Source organism: Gobius niger (genome assembly GCF_951799975.1).
Source record: "Gobius niger genome assembly, chromosome: 11".
Lineage (NCBI taxonomy): Eukaryota > Metazoa > Chordata > Actinopteri > Gobiiformes > Gobiidae > Gobius > Gobius niger.
The window spans coordinates 11,774,425-11,794,521 of NC_136862.1; the positions used below are offsets into that span (position 1 = coordinate 11,774,425).

A 20,097-nucleotide genomic window follows, 5' to 3' on the forward strand; every position below is an offset into this window, starting at 1 on the left:
TTTTACATGAGCTCAGAGAGAGAAGTGACTTTAAACTCATACATCTTATCAGTAGATAATGAGATATATATTTTCAGTTTAATAGAATTCTGTTTTAGAAAACTTGTGTCTTCAGCTAATTAAAGACATTTTTGTATTAGTGTTAAATTTATAACCCTCTACCAAATAATGTAAACATTCTGCTTTTATCTATTGTTCCGATCAGTGTTGTTGGCAGGTTTATGAGGCTGGGCTTTTGCAATGAAGACCTCTAAAGAAATCCTTGGAAATGGTCTCTCACTTTCACCCCACCTACATGTGCGAGAACAGCACAAGGGGCTGATTTGGCAAGTCTGCATCTGCCGGCTTCTCACCTTTATTATTATTATCCTTTCCAGACCCCACAGAGCATGCCTGGGTTGGCACGACTCATGGGAACCAGCCCTTAGGGGGATCTCAGGGTGCAAAATGATGAATGCGATACAAGGGGCGATGATGTTCTACCTGCTATTCCAGCCTGTTGGCTAATTCCTCAGACCACTTTAACTTTTCAGCACTCCTTAAACCAACATGCCAGTTCCAGCGGCTCCAGGGCTCGGCTTTTTGTAACCCTAGTAACGGCCTGTGGGTGGCTGCTGATTCCAATTGTCCTGTTTTTATAGCCGGTGTTTGCTGAGACCCAGAAAATGACTTGGCAAACGTGCGTAATCCGAAGCTTCTTATTGTGTGCACGGAGCTCAGGGACTTCTTTCCTTGTGATATGTCCTTACGGCTGGGATAATGTTATTACACAACCTTAGCTTCTCGCTCATCCGACAGAGCCATTGCCTTTAGGTGGAATTTGCTGTGTAAAGTTCAATGTTTAAGGCTCATGTAAGTGGCTTTTGAGGTAAAAGAAAGAAAGACGAAGAAAGTTACATCTATTTAGCTGTACGACTATCCTCCAAAACCACATCAAAAAGCTATTTCTTCTTTTAACTTAAACAAAAATTATCAAATATTATAAAAGTGGCCTTATCTATTAACAGGTAAATATGAATGCATTAGTTAATCGCAAGTAATTTTGGGCCATAACTAACTTTTTGTTGGGGCAGGGAATCAAATTAAAATCTGGCTGCATAATAGTAAAGCAATGAAACTGGTTTAAAGAGGGACAGATGCATTTAAACTGCAGCCCTGTTTTCATTGCATTAGCAAGAAAACACTAATGTTTTCTAGTAATTTACAGCCTTTATACTGAGCAAGGTATTCAATTCATTCAGGGTTTATACAGGGGCTTTTTAATGCCATATTTAATGCCTTAATACTATATTTTAATGCCACAACCGCAGACAAAAGTAAACGTATTTCCTTTCTTTGCAGGATTTGCAAACATTTCATCAAATAGAGGAAAGATAATTGGACAAAACCGGAAACTTGTAAGCAAAAACAATCAATCAATTTCAGCCAATACTGAAGCTGAACATGTTTAGAACCATCATTTAGGTATTTGCAATGAACTTGTGCACTAAAAATAGTCATACTTCTCCAATAAATTTAGATTTAATGCCAGTTTAAATCAAATTGAATGCTTTTTAATTGTTTTTTGGCACAATTCATTTAATAGCTTACAACGCGGAAACCCTGTCATTGTATTAGAATGCAATAAAACAGAATGATAATTGTGTATCCTGTTTCCACAAGTAATTACCATGTCATTACCATAATATTTCCATCCTTAACCATACTATTACAGTGTCGAGGACTTAAAGTAGAACTAAGTAACTTGTTTACCTTAATAAATCCTTTTCATAGTCCCTCTGGTGGTAATGTAAGTGTTAATAGGATAATTGGGGAGGTCTTTCATCTCCCCCTGGTGTCTCTGGCCAGAAAACGACACTTGCAACTTTCCCTGCACCAGGTCAGAGGCACCAATACACACTAATCTAATCACGAAGAAGCTAACAGGCTAACGGGCAAAGCTAACTGTGGGCTAGCGCCACTTTAGCAGTATTTACAGCCTAGTTTGAGTGAAAAAAAAAATCTCTATTGTGTAATTGGGTTGTGGCACAATGTGCAACATCCCTCTCTCCGTTTGTCTTTTCTGTCAGCGTAGTATTTACTCTCACAGACAATTAATGAGTAAAAGAAAAGCAACATGCTCCAACACCTGCAGTGGCGCTTATGGCCTGTAGGGGCATGAGTTACTTAGTTCTGCTTGTAGACGGAGTTAAAAAGGTGAACATTTGTTATGTATTTTCTTCCCCTACTTGCGCCAGCGATGTCTTTATGTGTAGAATGAGCCCAGACCTATTCACCACAACTGCCGCTAAAATCCTGCACTGTCACTCACTGGCTGAAAAATTTCTCCACCATCATGCACAAACTTAATATAGAGATTGCAGTTACGCGTAAGAAATGAGGTGGGAGTAGTGAAAATGACAACTTCCAACTAGTGTCTTTAAAGGCACTATTTGCTTTGTCCTCCTTTAGTATAATGTAAACTTAGACATTTGTGGGAAAAACACTGTGCATCTAATTATGAAGCATTTGGAACAATTTTATGAACTTGCAGGCCAGTTTTCTAACATTTCTGTGAAAGAGACCCTGAAAAGTGACCCTGCAAGTTGTGAAATGAGCCTATAAACTTGTTCCTTTGGAGAATTTGAAGTTAGGAACTAGTTTGGACCTCAACCAGCATTGTCATTTTGTGGATTCCTCTTTCATTGTTTGTTATAAAACAAAAATCAGGTACAGGGCCTTTAAAAATCCAAAGTTTGCAATAAAACGTGAGTAAAGTGACATGAGAAAGTAAGTCTCCATTTTCCACACATTCTATACATCTTGTAAACTGACCAACACTATTTCCAAATGGTCAAAATCTACCAGCGTTGACTTAGCTAGTGTAGCCAAGCCCTGGGACATCACATTGTGTACTGTATTTCCTGGAGTTGCCCTTTATTCAGAGGGATTTACAATGACTGTGAAGCCAGACAGGGCCTGAGTCACTGCCTCTACCTGCTGAGTTCTTTTCAGGTCAGAGTTCAGATGGCTTTTCAAACACTCATGAATACGAACCTCCTTCCTTCCGCCTACCTTTGTCTTAGTCATAGGATCTTAGGTAACACAGCTCAGCCCTCAAAACACACGATGCAATACAAACATATGGGATGGTCAGGATTGCTCTATAGTATGCATGTGCAATACATGTGCAATATCATAACAAAGTGGTAAAGGTTAACTCTCTTAATGTTTTATGTCACTACAGCAATGTTTCTTTGCAAGATTAATGTAGATATTTTTATATTGCAGCTTAGTATTTTTTATTCTTAGATTGCAAACTGTTTCCATAAGTAATTATCATGTCATTACCATAATATTTCCATCCTTTTACCAAACTATAGGATTTAATTTCTTAGCCCCCACCTGAACCCAGCACCTTTTCTCTAGTTTGGCATTACCCAAATCTAAAAGCTTCTTGGAAAAAGCAAAGTCAAAATAGCAACGGAAACGAAAATGAAAATACAAACAAAGAAGTGACAAAAGAAAGCAACCAAAAGAGCCACAAAAATGCAATAAACACATTTGTGATGAAAAAGCAAAAAATAGAGCCACAAAAGAGCCACATAAAGTGACAAAAAAGTGACAGAAACAGGGTCAAAAAGCAAGAGGAAAAAAATGAATGAAGATCAATGAAGAAAGCGACAAAAACATGGCAAAAAAATCATACGAAAACGAGAACTAAAAAAAGAAACAGTCGATCTGTTTTGTAGGTCTTAGCTTTCAAATGAGGCGTTACCTTGGCCTATTGGCTGTAAGGTAAGGCAAGGCATATTTGATAAATACCGCCCCCAAGACCCCATTTTCCACAAGTTCTACACACATTGTCACCTGATAACCATTTATTGCTGGGTTCCAGGTGACATCACAGCGTTCTAAAGGCCCATAATATTATATAGAGGTACAACTATATAGGGGTCCAGAGAGATCATGGACCCAGTGACTGATATTAGAGATATTTTTTGTAATTCATCCATTTTCTTTTTAGATACGATTTGTGAAAGTGTAATGCAGTTAATAGGAAAAACTGGCTCCTGCCCCACTGGGTCCGATGACATCATCACATTCTAAAACCTGCAACCGAGCAATTGGTTCCTACTTCTTTCCTATCTCACATATTAGAGGAGGCATTCATGTTTATTGTCAAAAAGCTACTAGAGAGCTACTACAACACGATTAAAGAAAATGACTTACCTAAATGTTTGCAGATTGTATTTAAAATGATGAGAACAAAAGGAAATATGTCTACTGTGGTTATATGTGAAGTGTAAATAGAAAAAAAGGTGTAAAGGGCTTGTGAGATACTAATCCCTGGTTAAGCCGTTCACACGTCCTGCATTCACTTGACGAGATAATTATCCTTTATCAATTTATCTTTTTGTCTCGTCCGACGCCAAATTTTGAATGACAAAAATGAAGTCTAATCTCATACTTATCTTTTATCTTGAATTGTAATGCTTCTGGGCATGTTTTAAATGAGCACGGCGTGTGAACTGATTCTAAACTTGTACATCTAATTGGAATACTTGTCAGAAAAGAAGATAATGAGACACTTTTCAAAGTCTCACATCAAATAGAATCGTGTTTCAGAAAGCCTGTGAAGACAGAAGGTATAGCGTGAGGCGGAGCGGCCCTCACCTCTGAGTCTTCCTCCGTGTCACACGTCAGACGCCGCTCGGGCGAACGGCTGGAGCTGCTCAGTTTAGTTGAGTCATGCCTGAATCACAGAACATTCACCTCAGTGTTACAAGTTAGAAGATACAGGAGACAAATGTATCTAAAGAGGTTGTATACGTGGACCAGCATATGAATGGTAAATTGTTTATTAATGACTGTTGATCAAAGAAGTATGTAAGAGGCCACGAGCTGTTATAAAATCAAGGGCAACCTAAGTTGTTTTCAATAAATCTCCACTGGAGCTGTGGGCAATATTCTAATAGCCTATTATTTATATACACATTTCATTTTAAACTAACAGAACCAGCAGAACAAGATAAGTGATCTGTGTCTAAAAACACAGTGCAAGTCTCAACGTGCTGCTGTTGCTGTGGGTAAATGGAGGTGTAATTCTGGAATGACTTTATGATTTATGACGAACACAGTAAAGGCTTGTTTTATTGAAAGTAAAGCGATCCTCCTTTAAAGAAATAGGGAGGGACTGGTTAATGTTTTATTTTGCATTTTGTTGTTGATGATGTTATAAACCGTGATATTTAACAAGATTATTGTTAACTAAACTGTCTGGGACTGTGAGTATTTATAGGTGAGGCTGATAAGGGTTAGCTCGCTGAGAAGAAAAAAGATTTATTATTTTAACAATCATCAGAGTGTCAGCATTTGCTGCCGCGTAGCAGCTTGTAGACACGCCAGGATCTGCTTTGCATGACCTCAGTCTTGGATCCAGCTTTCACTTTTGGCATGATCTTTTATCTTTTGCATAGGGACAAAACTGTGTATTGTATATCCAGAGGTGGGTAGAATAGCCAGAATATTTACTCAAGTAAGAGTTATGTTACTTTGAAATAGTTTTACTGAAGCAGAAGTAAAAAGTAGTGACCAGAATATTACTCAAGCAAAAGAAAAAAAGTAATGGGACAAAATGTTGCTTGAGTGCTGTGTGTAGTGAGTTTGAACATGAAATAACATGAAAGTAGTAATATCATCAAAGGAAATACCTTAACCTCTTAACCCCCACCTGAGCATATTTTCTCCAGTTTGGCTTAAAGGTCAACTATTGTCGAAATAGTGTTGCTGTTTCGGAAAAAGTGTCGGAATAATGTCGAAAGGGCTATTTTGACACTTTCCTAAAATAGTGTCGAAATAGTGTCGAAAGGGCTATTTTGACACTTTTCGATGAAAGCGACAAAAATAAGACGAACATATAACAAAAGAGCGATAAAAATGTGATGAAAAAGTGACAAAAAACACAAAAGAGCAACAGAAACAACAACGCGGCAAACAACATGACGGTTTAAATAGGTTTTAGCTTTATTTTAGCTTTCAAATCAGGCCTGTAGGCTGTAAGCTTTTAGATTTGGGTAAAGCTGAACCACGCACCATGCACTAGGTTAAGGCAGGGGTTAAGAGAAAAGTAGGAAATAAATCATTATTATTATTAAGTAAAAAACACACACACACAAAATACATCTATTTTTCGCGTCAAAATGAAGGTTTGTCACTTGCTCAGTGTTGCGAGTTACTATTTTTTTTATTCAAGTAGTATGGATACTTAATTTTGATGTTACTCAAGTAGAAGTAAAAAATGCGTATGCAAAAACTACTTGTAAAGGTACAATTACTTCAAAAAGTTACTTAAGTACATATAGGCCTACTTGAGCAACTGCAGCACTACCCGCCTCTGTTTATACCATTACCATTGTGTTTTATTGTGTATTATTTGTGTCTATTTATAATGTATTTGCAGGAAAGAGAGAACATTACAGTGCGCGGATGTACGGGCTGTGTCCAGCAGAGGGCGGTATAGAGCTATGTCTGAGTGTCAATGGTTTGGAAAGACTCGGATTGTTGCCTTTTCTTTTATTGCTTTTACTGATTTAAGTGGCTTAGTCGTACTGCCTGTCCTAATTACACAGGTAGCTCAAATTAAAATGTTACTTCAACACTTTGACCCGCCAGCCACAGACTTGAGAACGAGATGTCCTCTTTAATAGCGTGTTTGTTACGGAATTATCCACAGAGAAAAAGAACAAACATTTATACTGTTTAATTGGGGGTTTAGCTACAAAATAATCTGCAACATCAACGTCTGAAGAAAAAGAGAATGCAGGATCAGGTTCTAAATTATTTCAATTTCTTATGACAGAACCCCAATAGTGTTATAATGGTGTAAAAGTAGACCTACCAATGCAATTAATCAGTGTTAATTTTGTCGACTAAAATATTTATTAGTCTTATTTTTAGTCGTGATATTTTTGCTGACTAAAATTGGACTAAAACTAAATTAAAAAGTTTTTCATGAGACTAAAACTATGAATAAAATGTCAGATATTTTAGTCGGCTAAAATTAGACTAAATAAAAATGAAAAGGAGAGACCAAAATCATCCAAACTTCTATTGACAGTCTGAAAGAGCGTCATATCATGTAAATTCATTGCCAAAGGAACAGCTCTGAGCTTTGTTCATGTGGGAGAGGATTAAATATGATTATAATCAACATTATAAATGCAAAGTCGATTAAATTTGTCTTAAATTTAGTCGACTAAATTTACATGCAATTTTAGTCGACTAAGACTCGACTAAAATTGAAGATAATCTTTTGACTAAATCTCGACTAAATTGAATTACAAGACCAAGACTCAAACTAAATAAAAATATTTTGTCAAAATTAACACTGTAGTTAGCATTATTCAACCACATACCTACCAAGAGACTTTAGTTTACTCTTTCCCGGGAAAATCCATGGGAAAATCCCACGTGTGGCGGTTTCGAGACAAAAGAAAAGCAAAAGCTATGTTAAAACAAAACCTTTACATTTTAGTGACGGGCGGCCTATAGGTCCGCACATCTTTATTTACACTGAAACAAGTGATTCTAGGGGCTACATTTAGATACATTTGATAGCAGAAGTTTCGTATTATCGATAAACTTTTTGTCGACTTTTGTTTTGTACATGTTGTTGTGACGCTAATTTGGATTCTTTCATTCGTGAAAAGGGGGTGAGCCAGCAATATAACAAATCCGTATGATCTTAAAACAAATGTAACCATGGCAACAATATCGTGGATTTAGCTATGGGTACATGATAATCCTCACAACACTTAAATATACTGCACTTAGAGTATCTTTATTGGATGTCGAGGGCAAACACAACCTACGCGTCCCCCCACACGAAACTAGTGGTACGGTCCGGTGAGAGCCTCCAGAAACTGCCGTGGGTTTTTCTGCTGTGACGCGCGGAGCAGCTCTGTGATGTGTTTATGTGCAGAGACACGACCAGGAGCTCTGGGGTCTACACAAGAAGACTCTGGCTGAAAATACACAGCGACAAAGGTATGTTCAACACGTATGTAAAGGGGCTCAAATGATTCGCCTGTAGACAAAGCGTGGTTGGATTTTAGCAGGTTACGGACGCCACATAACGGGGTTGCCGTTAGTAGTGGAGGAGGATGCTCACGCGCAGCTAGCTTAACTTAGCAAAGGATGTTTTTATCTTTTACCACGGGGTCACAAGGTGTGTACACCAACATATAGCTTTTAATTAAAGTGTGTGCACTCACCGTAATGTCCACGTAATGAGATTGTAGTGACATGCTTTAGTTTCACTGCTGTAAGAAGTTGTAGCATCTTGAGGACCCCCCAAATTCAGCTACCACCAACTACTAGCTAGCGTTAGAATACTGTTTCCTGAATGTTTACACACAGTATCTGCTATCTAATCGATTTTAACGTAAAACCGTTTGCTATTTTCTTAGGCTTTCTGTCACAAATGTATTTCATGTATTATTTTTACTATATTATTATGTAATTATGTATTTTGTCTTGATGGGCTTTGGTGTTTAAACCCCCCTGGCTATTACAGGAGGACAAATATTAGATCAGAATTTACTTTTACACGCATTAAACTTGTTAGATTGTCTGTGAGAAAATGTACTCATCAAGAGCTTGCTTGGAAAAACGATTATGATTATGTGTCTCTAGATTGTACAGATTGTAGTAAAACAAGTCTCATGGAGTAGCTTTTTATTGCACTAATCTAGATATGGCCTTTTGAAACACTGCTACATAAAGAGAGAATTACATTTTTTTCAACTGGGTCCCTGTTTTTGCGATAAAAGTACAATTTGTGTTGATTGTTTTGAAAACGTTCACAGCAATATAGCTTTGAGATACAGAAACTCAAAGCTAACAGAGGACTTACTCAAAACCAATGACAGAACAGTCACAGTGAGAGACAATGCATCTGTTTTGATCTTAATCTCTCAGTGTTGGAAACTCTTTTGATGTGGGTGTTTTGTGTCATTAGGCTCATATACATGAAACTGGGTATTATTGGCAGCGTGACCTTTCATTGAATGCCCTCTTTTAACCTGCAGTGTCAGTTCTTTACTTGCGACTGTTGCTTTGACCTTCAGGCTGGAGACAAAATGAGGCCAGTGTTTTGCCTTTCTGCAGTTCTTTCATGATCTTATTTACTCCAAACCATGTGTCTCCAGACACTGCCAAAATCTGCATTATTAATATGTTGGTGATCGCATGACCTAATTAGCCAGAAAGAGCTAGAGGCTTTGGGGACAAGCCGTGTAATCTCACAAACTTTTTTTTAATATCTCAACAGAAGCACAATGGATGAAGAGGAGCAGTTTGTGAATATTGACCTGAATGACGACAACATATGCAGCGTCTGCAAGCTAGAGACAGAGGCTGGGACCCTATCCTTTTGTCATGTCTGCTTTGAACTCAGCATTGAAGGTATAGTTTTAATAATAGTACTTTAGATTAATAATGTATATCCACAAATATGTTGACACATGTATTAATTTGTTGTAAAAGATGGAAAGAGCTCCTTTTTGGTCATTACTAGTATTATATTACTTTACTAACTGCAAACAATAAACCTCTAGAGAGCAAGCTTGTTTATTTAGTGTATCCTGTGTGTGGTGGTGGCTAGTTCAAAGAGTTTCAGCACCTATTTGCCATGTGTATAGTGAATTCCTCAAGCTGCTGCACAAGTTCTTAAAACAGCCTTTTAACTGTGTCCTCCATTTGCCGCGCTCCGTGGTTCTTATACTGTTCACACCAAGTTCCACCTCATAAAATATGATCATCTAAGTACCACCATGTCTAGATCAAAGACTAAACCGGGTCCACGTGCTACAGTTTGAGGACCACTGTTTAAGCTATTTGTGATTGACTTAAATTCGTTACTCCCAATCCACCATTCCATTCATGAAGAGCTACAAAGCTTTTCTTATTCACATTTCCCTCATTACATAAAGCTGCATAACAATTTTAAGTGCGAGACGAGGTGTCACTACGCAGCAGATGAGCCCGTTGTGTGCCGTGTGTTTTCGAAGCGGACAATCTCCCCCCAGTTTGATGTGCTTCTCCCACTCAGAAAACAGCCGTTTGAAGTTTTTCATCTCCTAATTAATGTGCGGCCTGTTGGAAGGAGAATGGCATAATCAGAAAGGATTGTGTGAGTGTGTCTTTCATAGCTCAGCTCATTGATCCACAGTAGGGTTTTCTATGCCAGGAAGAGATGCATGCGTTTATTCAGTCGCTGAATAATTATGTACCACTTAAAAGCAGCAGCACATAGCAGACCAAGAGCTCTCAGAGTAGTATATCGTTTGGCTTGCAGCGGAAGGAATTACATTTGCATGAAAGATTTATCTAGGATCGTTCAGATGCAGAGCACAGGAGCTCGGCAAATAGAATAGTGATTAAATGCTAGGCTCTTGGGGTGCAGTAAACAGGCTCTTCAGCTGCTTTTAGGCACACATTTGCACATCAGGTTTGTCCTATCTGTAGAATTGGGCTGATAGTGTTTTTTGTTAGTAATACAAAGTAGGTCTCATGAATGGTAAATGAATGAATGGAAGGCTTTTTAGGGCTGCTTGTACAAAACTCTCTGCAAATATCAAAATCCCCAAATCATGCAGCCTTACAGTATCTTAGACTGAAATGAATAATTAAAGACATTTAATGAGAAGTATCTTGATCATGTTTAGTCTGAACAGGTTTGGGGCATACTGCTTATTTGTTTATTTGTCCCTGGACCCTTTCTGATTCAAGTTAGGTAAAGCGGAGCAGTGAAGCGCTTGTTATGTAACAGATGAGTCTGGAGAGAGGTTTGCAGACGGCGCTTGAGCGATGCTGCTGCTGCTGCTGCTGATGCCTATTTCATCAGGGGAAAGGGAGGGGAGTCTGCATATGGTGACTTAAAGCATGGATGAGCTCAGGCAACACAGAACACCATGTCTGCCAACTGCACGCTTGTCGAGTATCCACAATAGTTGCTCATTTTGTTGCTGTCCATTCATTATTAGACTGAAACTGAATCATTCTCCATGGCCATATGGGCAGAAAATTGGCATTCCATACTATTTGAGTTTGCATAGTTTATATAGTTTACCTGAAATAATTCTGGTAAAAGAGTTGTTTTACATGATATTGTGTCATAATTGTATCATCCACATTGTGGCTATAAACACTTGCGCTTTGGTTGCATAAGCAATTGTTGCAGCATGATTCCAAAACGCTCAAATTTGCAAAGTTCCTCACATATTATTTACACGATATTTTTTGTAGAATCCACCTCCCAAATCTGATCCAATTCGTAAACAATCTTTTCGTGAAGATTCAATCCACACGCTTAATTTCAAGTACATGTGCAATCGCCTGGCTTTAACTGCTCTACAGAGAAAAAACTGAAACACAGAATGTAATAATGACCGTTGCACGACTGTTGAACTGGATGAGTTCAGACTTGTCTGCCTGTTGTTTACATGTCTAGAGCTGATAAAAGGATCTTCAAATGTTGCATTGTACACACTGCTGCAGATTGAGATGAGGTATGAGGTACATAGTCCTGGGCGCACGGTCAACTGAGCTGACAAAATGTATTGTTTATTCACAGGCCTGTGGTCAAAGTGTGTGAAGGCTTTGAGCTCAGCTCAGTCAGATGAACATTTAGGAAGTGTTGGTTTGGTTCTATCTCGATCGTATCTGATTTCCTCCGGAAACCACTTTGCTCTTTAGTGCTGCAGAGTCCTAACATTTATTAAAGAAAGCTCATTTCATAATGATTTTCCCTAATGGTGCAGTTAACTATTGGCAGCAAGACAAGAGTCTCCAGTAAGTTCCATGAATGTAGTCAGTCAGATTGTAGTCTTCAGGGCTGCCACGTTCTGCACAATCATCGCACCGTTCCTAATCTGCTTACATAATGTAGAGAGAATTCTGCTGATGCCTGGTTGATATTACAGCTGGAGCTGGCCTTTTCGAAGCTAAAAACAACAGCCACAGATGGGCTCTTTGGCTGCGGATTCTGACTATAGCGCACTACAGGGGCAATTGTATCAAGCCTCTATAAACAGCCCGTTCATTGCTTTGAACTCTGTCTTCACTCTTTGGTGCTCAGACATAATGACAGATGGTCCAAATTGGTAGAAATCACTGGGATGCCCCAATTTAGAGAAACTGAACTAATAAAAATATTTTAGATCACTGCTGCTTCGACGTTTCACACAAGAGTGCTCAAACAAAAGATATGGTAGCTCCTTTCTCAAACACACTAGAAGAATTCAATTATTCTATCTATTGAAGTACTACAAATACATCGAGCGCTTTACCTCTGTCACCTAAATACTCAAAATGCCCCACAGCTTTGTGGCCTTTGTCTTTGTCCACAGTATAACAGAGTGGCCTGTTGTGGCTTCATGCAGCTGTGTTTTGTCTCGGCTGCTGTAAACAGGTGGTAGCTGTTCACTTATTGTTGACTGCGACCACACGAGCTCCCAGGCGCCTTGTTCGGCAGTTGAAAACACACTCGTCTCTTTGACACCAATAACCTCTGTCCCACTTGCGACGGCTGATAGCTGTGGGCCGTTAGCTCTTCTTGAGCCCCGTATCAAATGTTCTCGTGCTGCTGTGTCAGTTTTCTGAACAAGCAGGAGGACTCTTGACACCTGACGAAGGTTAAGTCAGTCCCTGCTGCTCTTTAGACCCTGTTTAGATCGAAAAATATAATACTTTGGAGAGACAGGGCTGTGCAACATTGCAGAACGGTGTTTTTTCCCTCCCCACATTGACCAATCACAATTGCACAGCCTTTAGAGGAGAGTCCATGTACGTATAGCTATTTGGTCAGCTTGTCAATTTCTACTACTTGATTAGTTAAAATACCTTTGCTGTTTAAAGGGGCAGTGTCAGAATAACCCCAGCCTTTTGAAAGTCTTAATACGTTTCCCTCTTTGTAAGTTAATTCCCGAAGTCTACATTCAGAGCTGAAAAGGGCCCCATCGCTGTTCTTTGTTAATCTGTTTTATGTCTCAGCGTGTCACGGCAGCACAGCACTGATTCACCTCGAGTGAATAGTCTGTGTGTCCGTGAAAGACAGTAGTGCTGTAAGCTGCTTACCCAGAGTGAGGTCTTTGGCTGGTGGTGCATTGCCCTAGTTGAGGCCCAATGCTGTTTTTGTTTGACGAAGTGGTAGCCAGTTGTGTGTGCGTGTGTGTGTGTGTGTGTGTGTGTGTATGTGTGTTGTACTGAACTAAAGACATTCACTGATAGGATTTCAATGGTTAGCTAGAGAGAGTCAGCAACTACCTGTAAAGTAAGCACTGTATGGCAACAGCTTGTTGTGCAATAGTATCAAGTGTGGGTTGGTAGTAGGTACTTTCATTTTCCTTTGCTTGGTGTAATAAGTGGAGTTGTTGAAAGAAGCAGAGAAAGTAAAATCATTTCAAGGTCCTAGTGCCTCATAAGGGCGTGTAACTATGTAATGCTCGAAGGCCAAGTTGAAACATGTTATCCTTCTCTGAAGTATGCAACTGTTAAGCACACAGTTTTATTTGTGTCTTTTGTAGAGTTTGGCTGTAATAATAATAATAATAATAATAATAATAATAATAATAATAATAATAATAATAATAATAATTAAAGCCGCAAGCGGCATTTAGAGGCCCTCGCGAGCAGCGTTGGCCGGTTGGCGCACGCCGTCGCACGCCACCGCAATAACCGGGGGGCGCTGCCGCGCCGTACGTGGTTAAAATGACGCTGCCACCCTTGGTCGAGTTTATAAAAGAGCCAAGGCAAGAAATGCGCCTTCGGCGCCAGACCACGCGATATTTCCCAAAATGGCCGACTTTGTGGGGGTTGCCTAGCAACCACGTAATGTACTTTTTTGTTCGGACGGTCATGACGAAGGTGTGTACCAATTTTGGTTTGGCTACGCCAAAGTTTATTTCGGGTCGTTGCCATGGCAACACGGTGGGAAAATGGGCGTGGCCATAATTTACTTTTTGATCGGAATCACGTGACGGATGTGTGTGCCAAATTTTTTTTGTCTACGACAAAGTTTACTTTTTTTCCCTATTCATTTTTATTCGGTGCTCTGCAGGGGGCGCTATTGCGCCCATTTTCAAAATTCCCATATCAAAACATCCGGGGCCGACGACTCGACCAACGATTCAAGTTACGGTAAAATCGGCCACAGTTTGTGCGAGTTATGACTCTTCGAAGGCGACGGCGAACGCCAAAAACGAACGCCAAATTCATGGCGTTGCCATGACAAAACCGGATATCCTATTAGAAAGTTTTTAATAACTTTTAATGCCCCACATGTGTAGATGATCTGGAGCGACCGGGGAGTCGCTGCGTTCAACGCCCTAGGACGAGTTCGTTCAAATGCGAGGGCACGAAATGGTGCCTTCGGCGCCAGGTCGCTCTTCTGGCCAAGATGGCCGCCATACTGTTGGTTGCCTAGCAACCGCGCAATATCTTTTTTTTTTTGGTTCCATGTGACCAATCACTGTGCCGAATTTTTTTCGTCTACGACGAACTAAAATTTTCGGGGTTTTCGGGATTTTGGGGGGTCTGGCCATAGGCCGCAATGTTAACGTGGTTTTTCCAGGGGGCGCTGACGCGCCATTTTTTTGAATTTTTTAATTTTGGAGATGTGAAAGTTTTTTTTTTCACCTAATTGAATTTTGGGTAAAAACGACGAACTTAAATTTTCGAGTCTCTCCATAGGCGCAATGTAATCCTGATTTTCCAGGGGGCGCTGACGCGCCATTTTTCGACATTTTTTAATGGGATTTATTGACACTGTGTATCGCCGGGATTTTTAATTTTGGGCAAAAAATGGTGACTTTTCGTCGACGACTCGTCGAGTTATTCCAAAAAAACACGGATAGATGAAAAATAATAATAATAATAAGAATAAGAATAAGAAAAACTCTTACAATAACAATATAGCGCCGCCTGCGGCGGCCCATATTTATATCGTCGGAAAGGTCTCACGTCCAGTAACCCACCCGTGAGGTTCATTGTCAAATACGAGCGCGTTGCGCTCGTATTTTACCACTTCTTTGTCAATATTTCTTAATGCGTTTTTTTTTCAGATTTTTGTGCGAGCAACAACAAATATGCCGCTTTCGCGGCAAACACCTATATCATTGGATAGGCCTCAATGCCCTGAGTCACTCTAGTAGTGTTTTGGGCACTGGGGAGTGGCCATGGTCGATGACGAGCGCGTTGCGCTCGTCATCGACTACTTTCTTGTCAATGTTGCGCCTTCACTGGATTTTTCACCTTTTTTCACACGAGCAGTTACAAATGTGCCGCTTTCGCGGCACACGCCTATTTCACCGGACAGGGCGTGGTGCCGGGAGTCCCCCCTATTACTGTCTAATGCATGGGGAGCGCTCCGCGCTCTGTTTCTTGAGCGCTGCGCGCTCTTTTCGCGTAGCGCACGTCTTTCTTCAGTGCGCTCCGCGCACTGCCGTACAATTACAATAGGCCCGAGCCCTGCCAGGCCGCTCGGGCCTAATAAACTGATGGAAACATGGCCGTTCCCCAACCAAAACAAAACATGAACAGTAGGTTAATCCTCCTGCTAGGCGATTCTGTCCATGAGCCCAAGCCCAACTTAAGGTCTGAAGTGGGACTGAAGGCGCTGCCCTGTAGCCGTTTACTGCTGACAGTTTGCCTCAGCAGCACTGAAGAATGTGTGAATGCAGAAGACAAACCAAGCAAACACTCTTAAGATAAGAGAATTATTGATCTCACAATGATGAAATTCACTTGTTATATCAGCTCTCAAGAAACACTCAGGGGACCTGCAAATAGACAAGAAAATGTAATCAAGTAATGGTAACTTGAGGTATCTTGTATACAATGAGGGGAGGGTTGTACACACTTACAGCAGTGGGGAGTTAAGAAAATGGCTGTTCAACCAATCGGGCCACTGTTGTCCCTTTTTTTTGCTGCTTCTACTTTCTGGCCTGCGTTGACCCATAATCCTGAGTTAGATCCGTATTGTGTGTGTAAATGTGTGTTATGATACAGTACAGTATCTGGCATCAATAGCTGCTTTGTGTTTGCGGTGACATAATCTAAAGGTTCTCTATTCCAATGCTCATTCACTAAGCAGCTTTCATGGAGAGATCACACAAGGTCAATCTGTTTTAGTTTGGGCTCAACTTTTCAGTTCAATAGGTCAGTGCTTCTGTCTTCTCCAAACCTTTTCGCTGATTTGTTCTTTGAATAATAATAATAATATTTGGACACATCACAGCACATTTACTTGCACTGGAATTTTCATGATTTTAGTGAAGTGTCTGATGTTTTATTTCATCTTTATTTATGTGGGTCTTGACCTTTTATCTGTTGTTATTTATTCTAATTGTCTCCATTGTCTTCTTTGCTTTGGTGCAGGTGTGTCTTCTGCTACCCTTTTGCACTCCAAATCGTTGCGTGGCCACAGAGACTGCTTTGAGAAATGTCACCTTATCGCCAACCAGAAGCTGTCACGTTCCAAGGTGTCCCGAAGTGCCTACGAGGGCATGAAGCTGGCCCTCAGCCAGAAACTGAACCGCATCATCCAGTATGCCCAGAATAAAGACCCCGCGGCCCCCAGCCGAAGAGGGGCTAAACTGTTTTGTTACAGTCAGCAGGGCGACCGCAAGCTGCTGCCCCAAACAGACGCTCAGGTGCCCCGCTACGCCCCCCAGTGGGACACCAGGAAAAGCACAGGACTGCCCGAGTACACCATGGGCATGCTGGACACAGTGGAGGAGTTCGGACTCTTACAGCACACGGAGAGCGACGTCTGGACCAGCAACGGCAGAAAAGGTCTTCATAATAAAAACGCTCTGACCCAACACGGACACGACGGCCACAACAGAGAAGAGTGTAATTATTCTTCCTCCTTCCTTTTATTCGTCATAGTCTTCTGCACTTTATTAGGCTTTGGATGAGGACCTTTTTGCGCGAACAATAGACACAGATGGCATCTCTGGAATCGCCCATATATGGTCATTTTTGAAAACAGTTAAGGGGGAAAAACAATTTTGAAAAAAAATAAATTTTCTCTAATTCAAAAACAACAAATGCTGAATTATGAATATAGTTTCTACTAAATAAAGATACAAAGACATGGGGAGGAGCAAAGTGGTTCAACAGCCCATAAATACATGAATAACAGAGAATGCTAACTTCATGCTACATGTTAGCATCGGGCTAATGCTAACGGTTAGCTAGCGCTAGCTACAACTGCCGTTTTTTCACTTCTACTGAACGATCTGCTGTGAGAAAATATCCATATGGGCCCGATTTACACTTGACTTTATTTATGTGATAAATAAGTTGATATTCCACCAGAAAATGGCTAAAAAGAGGGAAAATTGTGTTTCTCTAAAGATTCTATTTTCCCCCTTGGCAAAGCCACGCCCCCTTCTATGATGAGATGCCGTCTGTATCTATACAACAGCTTTAGATCGTTACATTGTGTTAATCCAGTCGGTTAATGACTCCTACAGATTACTGGCTATTACCATACAGTCTCCTTCTACACCCTCTCTTAGTGTTAACTTCCATACAATGTAACCACAGCCAGTGAAAGAAATGCCACGGTGCCTTTGCTTTTAATCCCCTTTGTTGTCTGGCTCACCTTTTGTATTCAGTTTCATCTTCGGTATCAAGGGACTTCTTTAACCTCTAAGCAATTATTTGTCAAAAGACATCAGACAAAACAGTGATGCAAGTCTGCCTTCATCCTTGCTCAGCTTGTCCTTCATACTCTCTCCAGGGGGGAGTTCATTTTCTCCATTTTCTCCTAACCTTGGAGATCTCATTTCACTGTTAAACTCCCCTGTGAACATCAGTCAATCAATAAAATGTGCCGTTATTATTTATCAGAAAAGATCACCCGAAAGTAACCTTTTAAAAAGTCAACCTTTCCTCATGCATTTTCATAACATTAAACTTTGCTGGACTTTGGGAGCCACATGTAATCAAATAAAAGCAAATTTTCCACTGAATTAGCAATAATATTTTTCTAAAAGCTCTTCTCTCTTCTTCTGTCCTGTTTCAGTGGCTAAAATGAGTGTCGAGGAGCTTCACCAGTTGAATGGCCAACTCCTCATTCAGATTCAAAGTAAGTTGAACATATTCTTCTAGTAATGTAGAAATGAGGGTGGACAGAGCACTTGGGAGAGCATTTTTAGATAATACTACCATATCAGTGTGAATATGATTCACACTGATATGGTATGGGTCTTCATCCCGTTGACCTTGAACATGAGTTGCTCATTGCTACTTTCTCCTCTTCTCTTCCCACAGAGGTTTTCGAGGAGCTGACGAAGGCTGTACAGGAGAAAGACTCTCTGGCGTCAGAGCTACATGTGCGCCATATTGCTATTGAGCAGCTGTTTAAGAACTGTGCCAAGCTGCCCTGGCTCCAAATTAGCAGGGCTGGGGTGAAGGCCAGCAGCGGTGGCCCTGGAGAGTGACTGGCAGACACAAGGGGACGCTGGCATCCCCCCAAACCCAAGTGGCTGTAGCAATGGTCTTTTCTTTTCTCCTCAGCACAACATTGAGGCGTTCGGTTAGCTTTCTGATTCACTTTGAAGTATTAAGACTTTGTTTTTTGGTGTGACCATTTTTGAAATGTGTGATAATGCAAGTATTGATGGTGGTTTACTATTAGTGCAGCTTTTCTGACCTGAATTTCACTTGTTGGTTGCCCCATGTAAGGACAGTAGAAGTTACATGCCGATTGTAGTCCTTATTTAGTCCTCCTGTGGGAAGAAAACGGAAAGTTGATTATTTCATCACGTTTCTGTGGTTGAGTATTAGCATCATTAATGAAATCAGTGCTTACGTATTTTTTTGGAGATGCATTTTATATTTTTATAATTGGGTGTGCTTCAAAAGGATAAAGCACCCTCTGAAATGATTTATGTAGTTAATGCAAAGATGGTGTAAGGGTTGTGGTTAAATGCCAAAAGTATTTCTCTCTAAAAAGGAATCTTTGTCAATTTAATTTAGTAACTATCTGAAAGGAAATTGCTTTTAATACGTTCTATCAGCAAGGGATTGTTATTGCAAAATAGTTTTACCAAGGCAGAGATGTATAGCCAAAGTATTTTATTATATTTGTTCTCAAATGGGAACACTGATGTTCAAACAGAAAAGGGTCAGGTCCGTGTGGCTCATTGAAGCCGCCGCTGTTGTTGTTTTTTGTGGTTTAGTAGTAAAAAATATTGTTCTGAAGTGCTTTTGCATTTATCTTGGTTATTTACATGTCTTAGATTTATGAGATCAAAGTTGTCAAAGCAATATGAATTTGACGTTTGTTACTGTGCCTCTGAATGAAAGGATGTTGCATCTATCGGAGTATCTGCATCTTTGGACAGTTATTCTTAAGAATTCCTATGCAAGAAGGAGAACGTTTTTGCCTTAAATAAAAAGTTGAGATCTCTGAATTCAGAGCTACGCAAGTATATTAAGCTAGGGTGGACAAAGTTATACATGACATCAAGTCAACTTTGTTCTCACTTGTCTCTTTGTAAGAGATTATGTATGACCCCTTTCGGGTTAAAATATTGACTTTGTTTTTATATCTTTGTTTTTAGTTTGGATGATTTAAATATGCTTCATTTGGTCTGAATCTGACAACAGATTGATAGCTGTTAATGTATGTATACTTAGCTTGCAAGCAAAGCTTTACTTGCATTTTTGTGATTACTCTTGCACATACAGAGATCAGTTTGTCAGGTGTTTTTAGATTTTACTTTTACCAGGACTGCATGTCTCTGTGCTAATGCTAGAGTGGTATTTATTCTGTGCCGATGGACCTTTTACAACCTGTGTGAAATGTAGTCAAGTGACTTTTGCTGTATTTTAATAAAGTCTAAATATTTTAAATTGTCTTTTTGCTTTGTTTCCTTTAACACAGAATGTTGTTGCGACATGTAAATGACGCCACCTTGTGGACAGCAGGCTCCAACAAGTTTCTGTTTTTTGTTTTGTAGCATTTTCGCAGAATAACAAAGAGGAAAGAGTGCCAGGAAGAAACATATTTACACAGCACACAACAGGAAATGTACAACA

The 20,097-nt window shown here is 40.0% G+C and overlaps 1 protein-coding gene across 1 annotated transcript; it reads left to right on the forward strand.

The window, feature by feature from the left end:
* The first annotated feature begins 8,020 nt into the window (after positions 1–8,020).
* cUnh21orf91 (chromosome Un C21orf91 homolog) lies at positions 8,021–19,859 on the forward strand. The gene is made up of 5 exons (XM_079565855.1): positions 8,021–8,028; positions 9,314–9,447; positions 16,420–16,896; positions 18,077–18,139; positions 18,325–19,859. Exons 2-5 carry the CDS (start codon positions 9,321–9,323, stop codon positions 18,492–18,494), a joined length of 837 nt encoding a protein of 278 aa, XP_079421981.1. The 5' UTR covers positions 8,021–8,028; positions 9,314–9,320; the 3' UTR covers positions 18,495–19,859.
* Positions 19,860–20,097: the final 238 nt, after the last annotated feature.

Excerpts from the sequence above, each read along its gene's own strand:
- cUnh21orf91 (XM_079565855.1), top strand. The coding sequence starts at position 9,321 with ATGGATGAAGAGGAGCAGTTTGTGAATATTGACCTGAATGACGACAAC. Across the intron at positions 16,897-18,076 it reads CGGCCACAACAGAGAAGAGT|TGGCTAAAATGAGTGTCGAG; the intron begins GTAATTATTCTT and ends GTCCTGTTTCAG. Across the intron at positions 18,140-18,324 it reads ACTCCTCATTCAGATTCAAA|AGGTTTTCGAGGAGCTGACG; the intron begins GTAAGTTGAACA and ends CTCTTCCCACAG.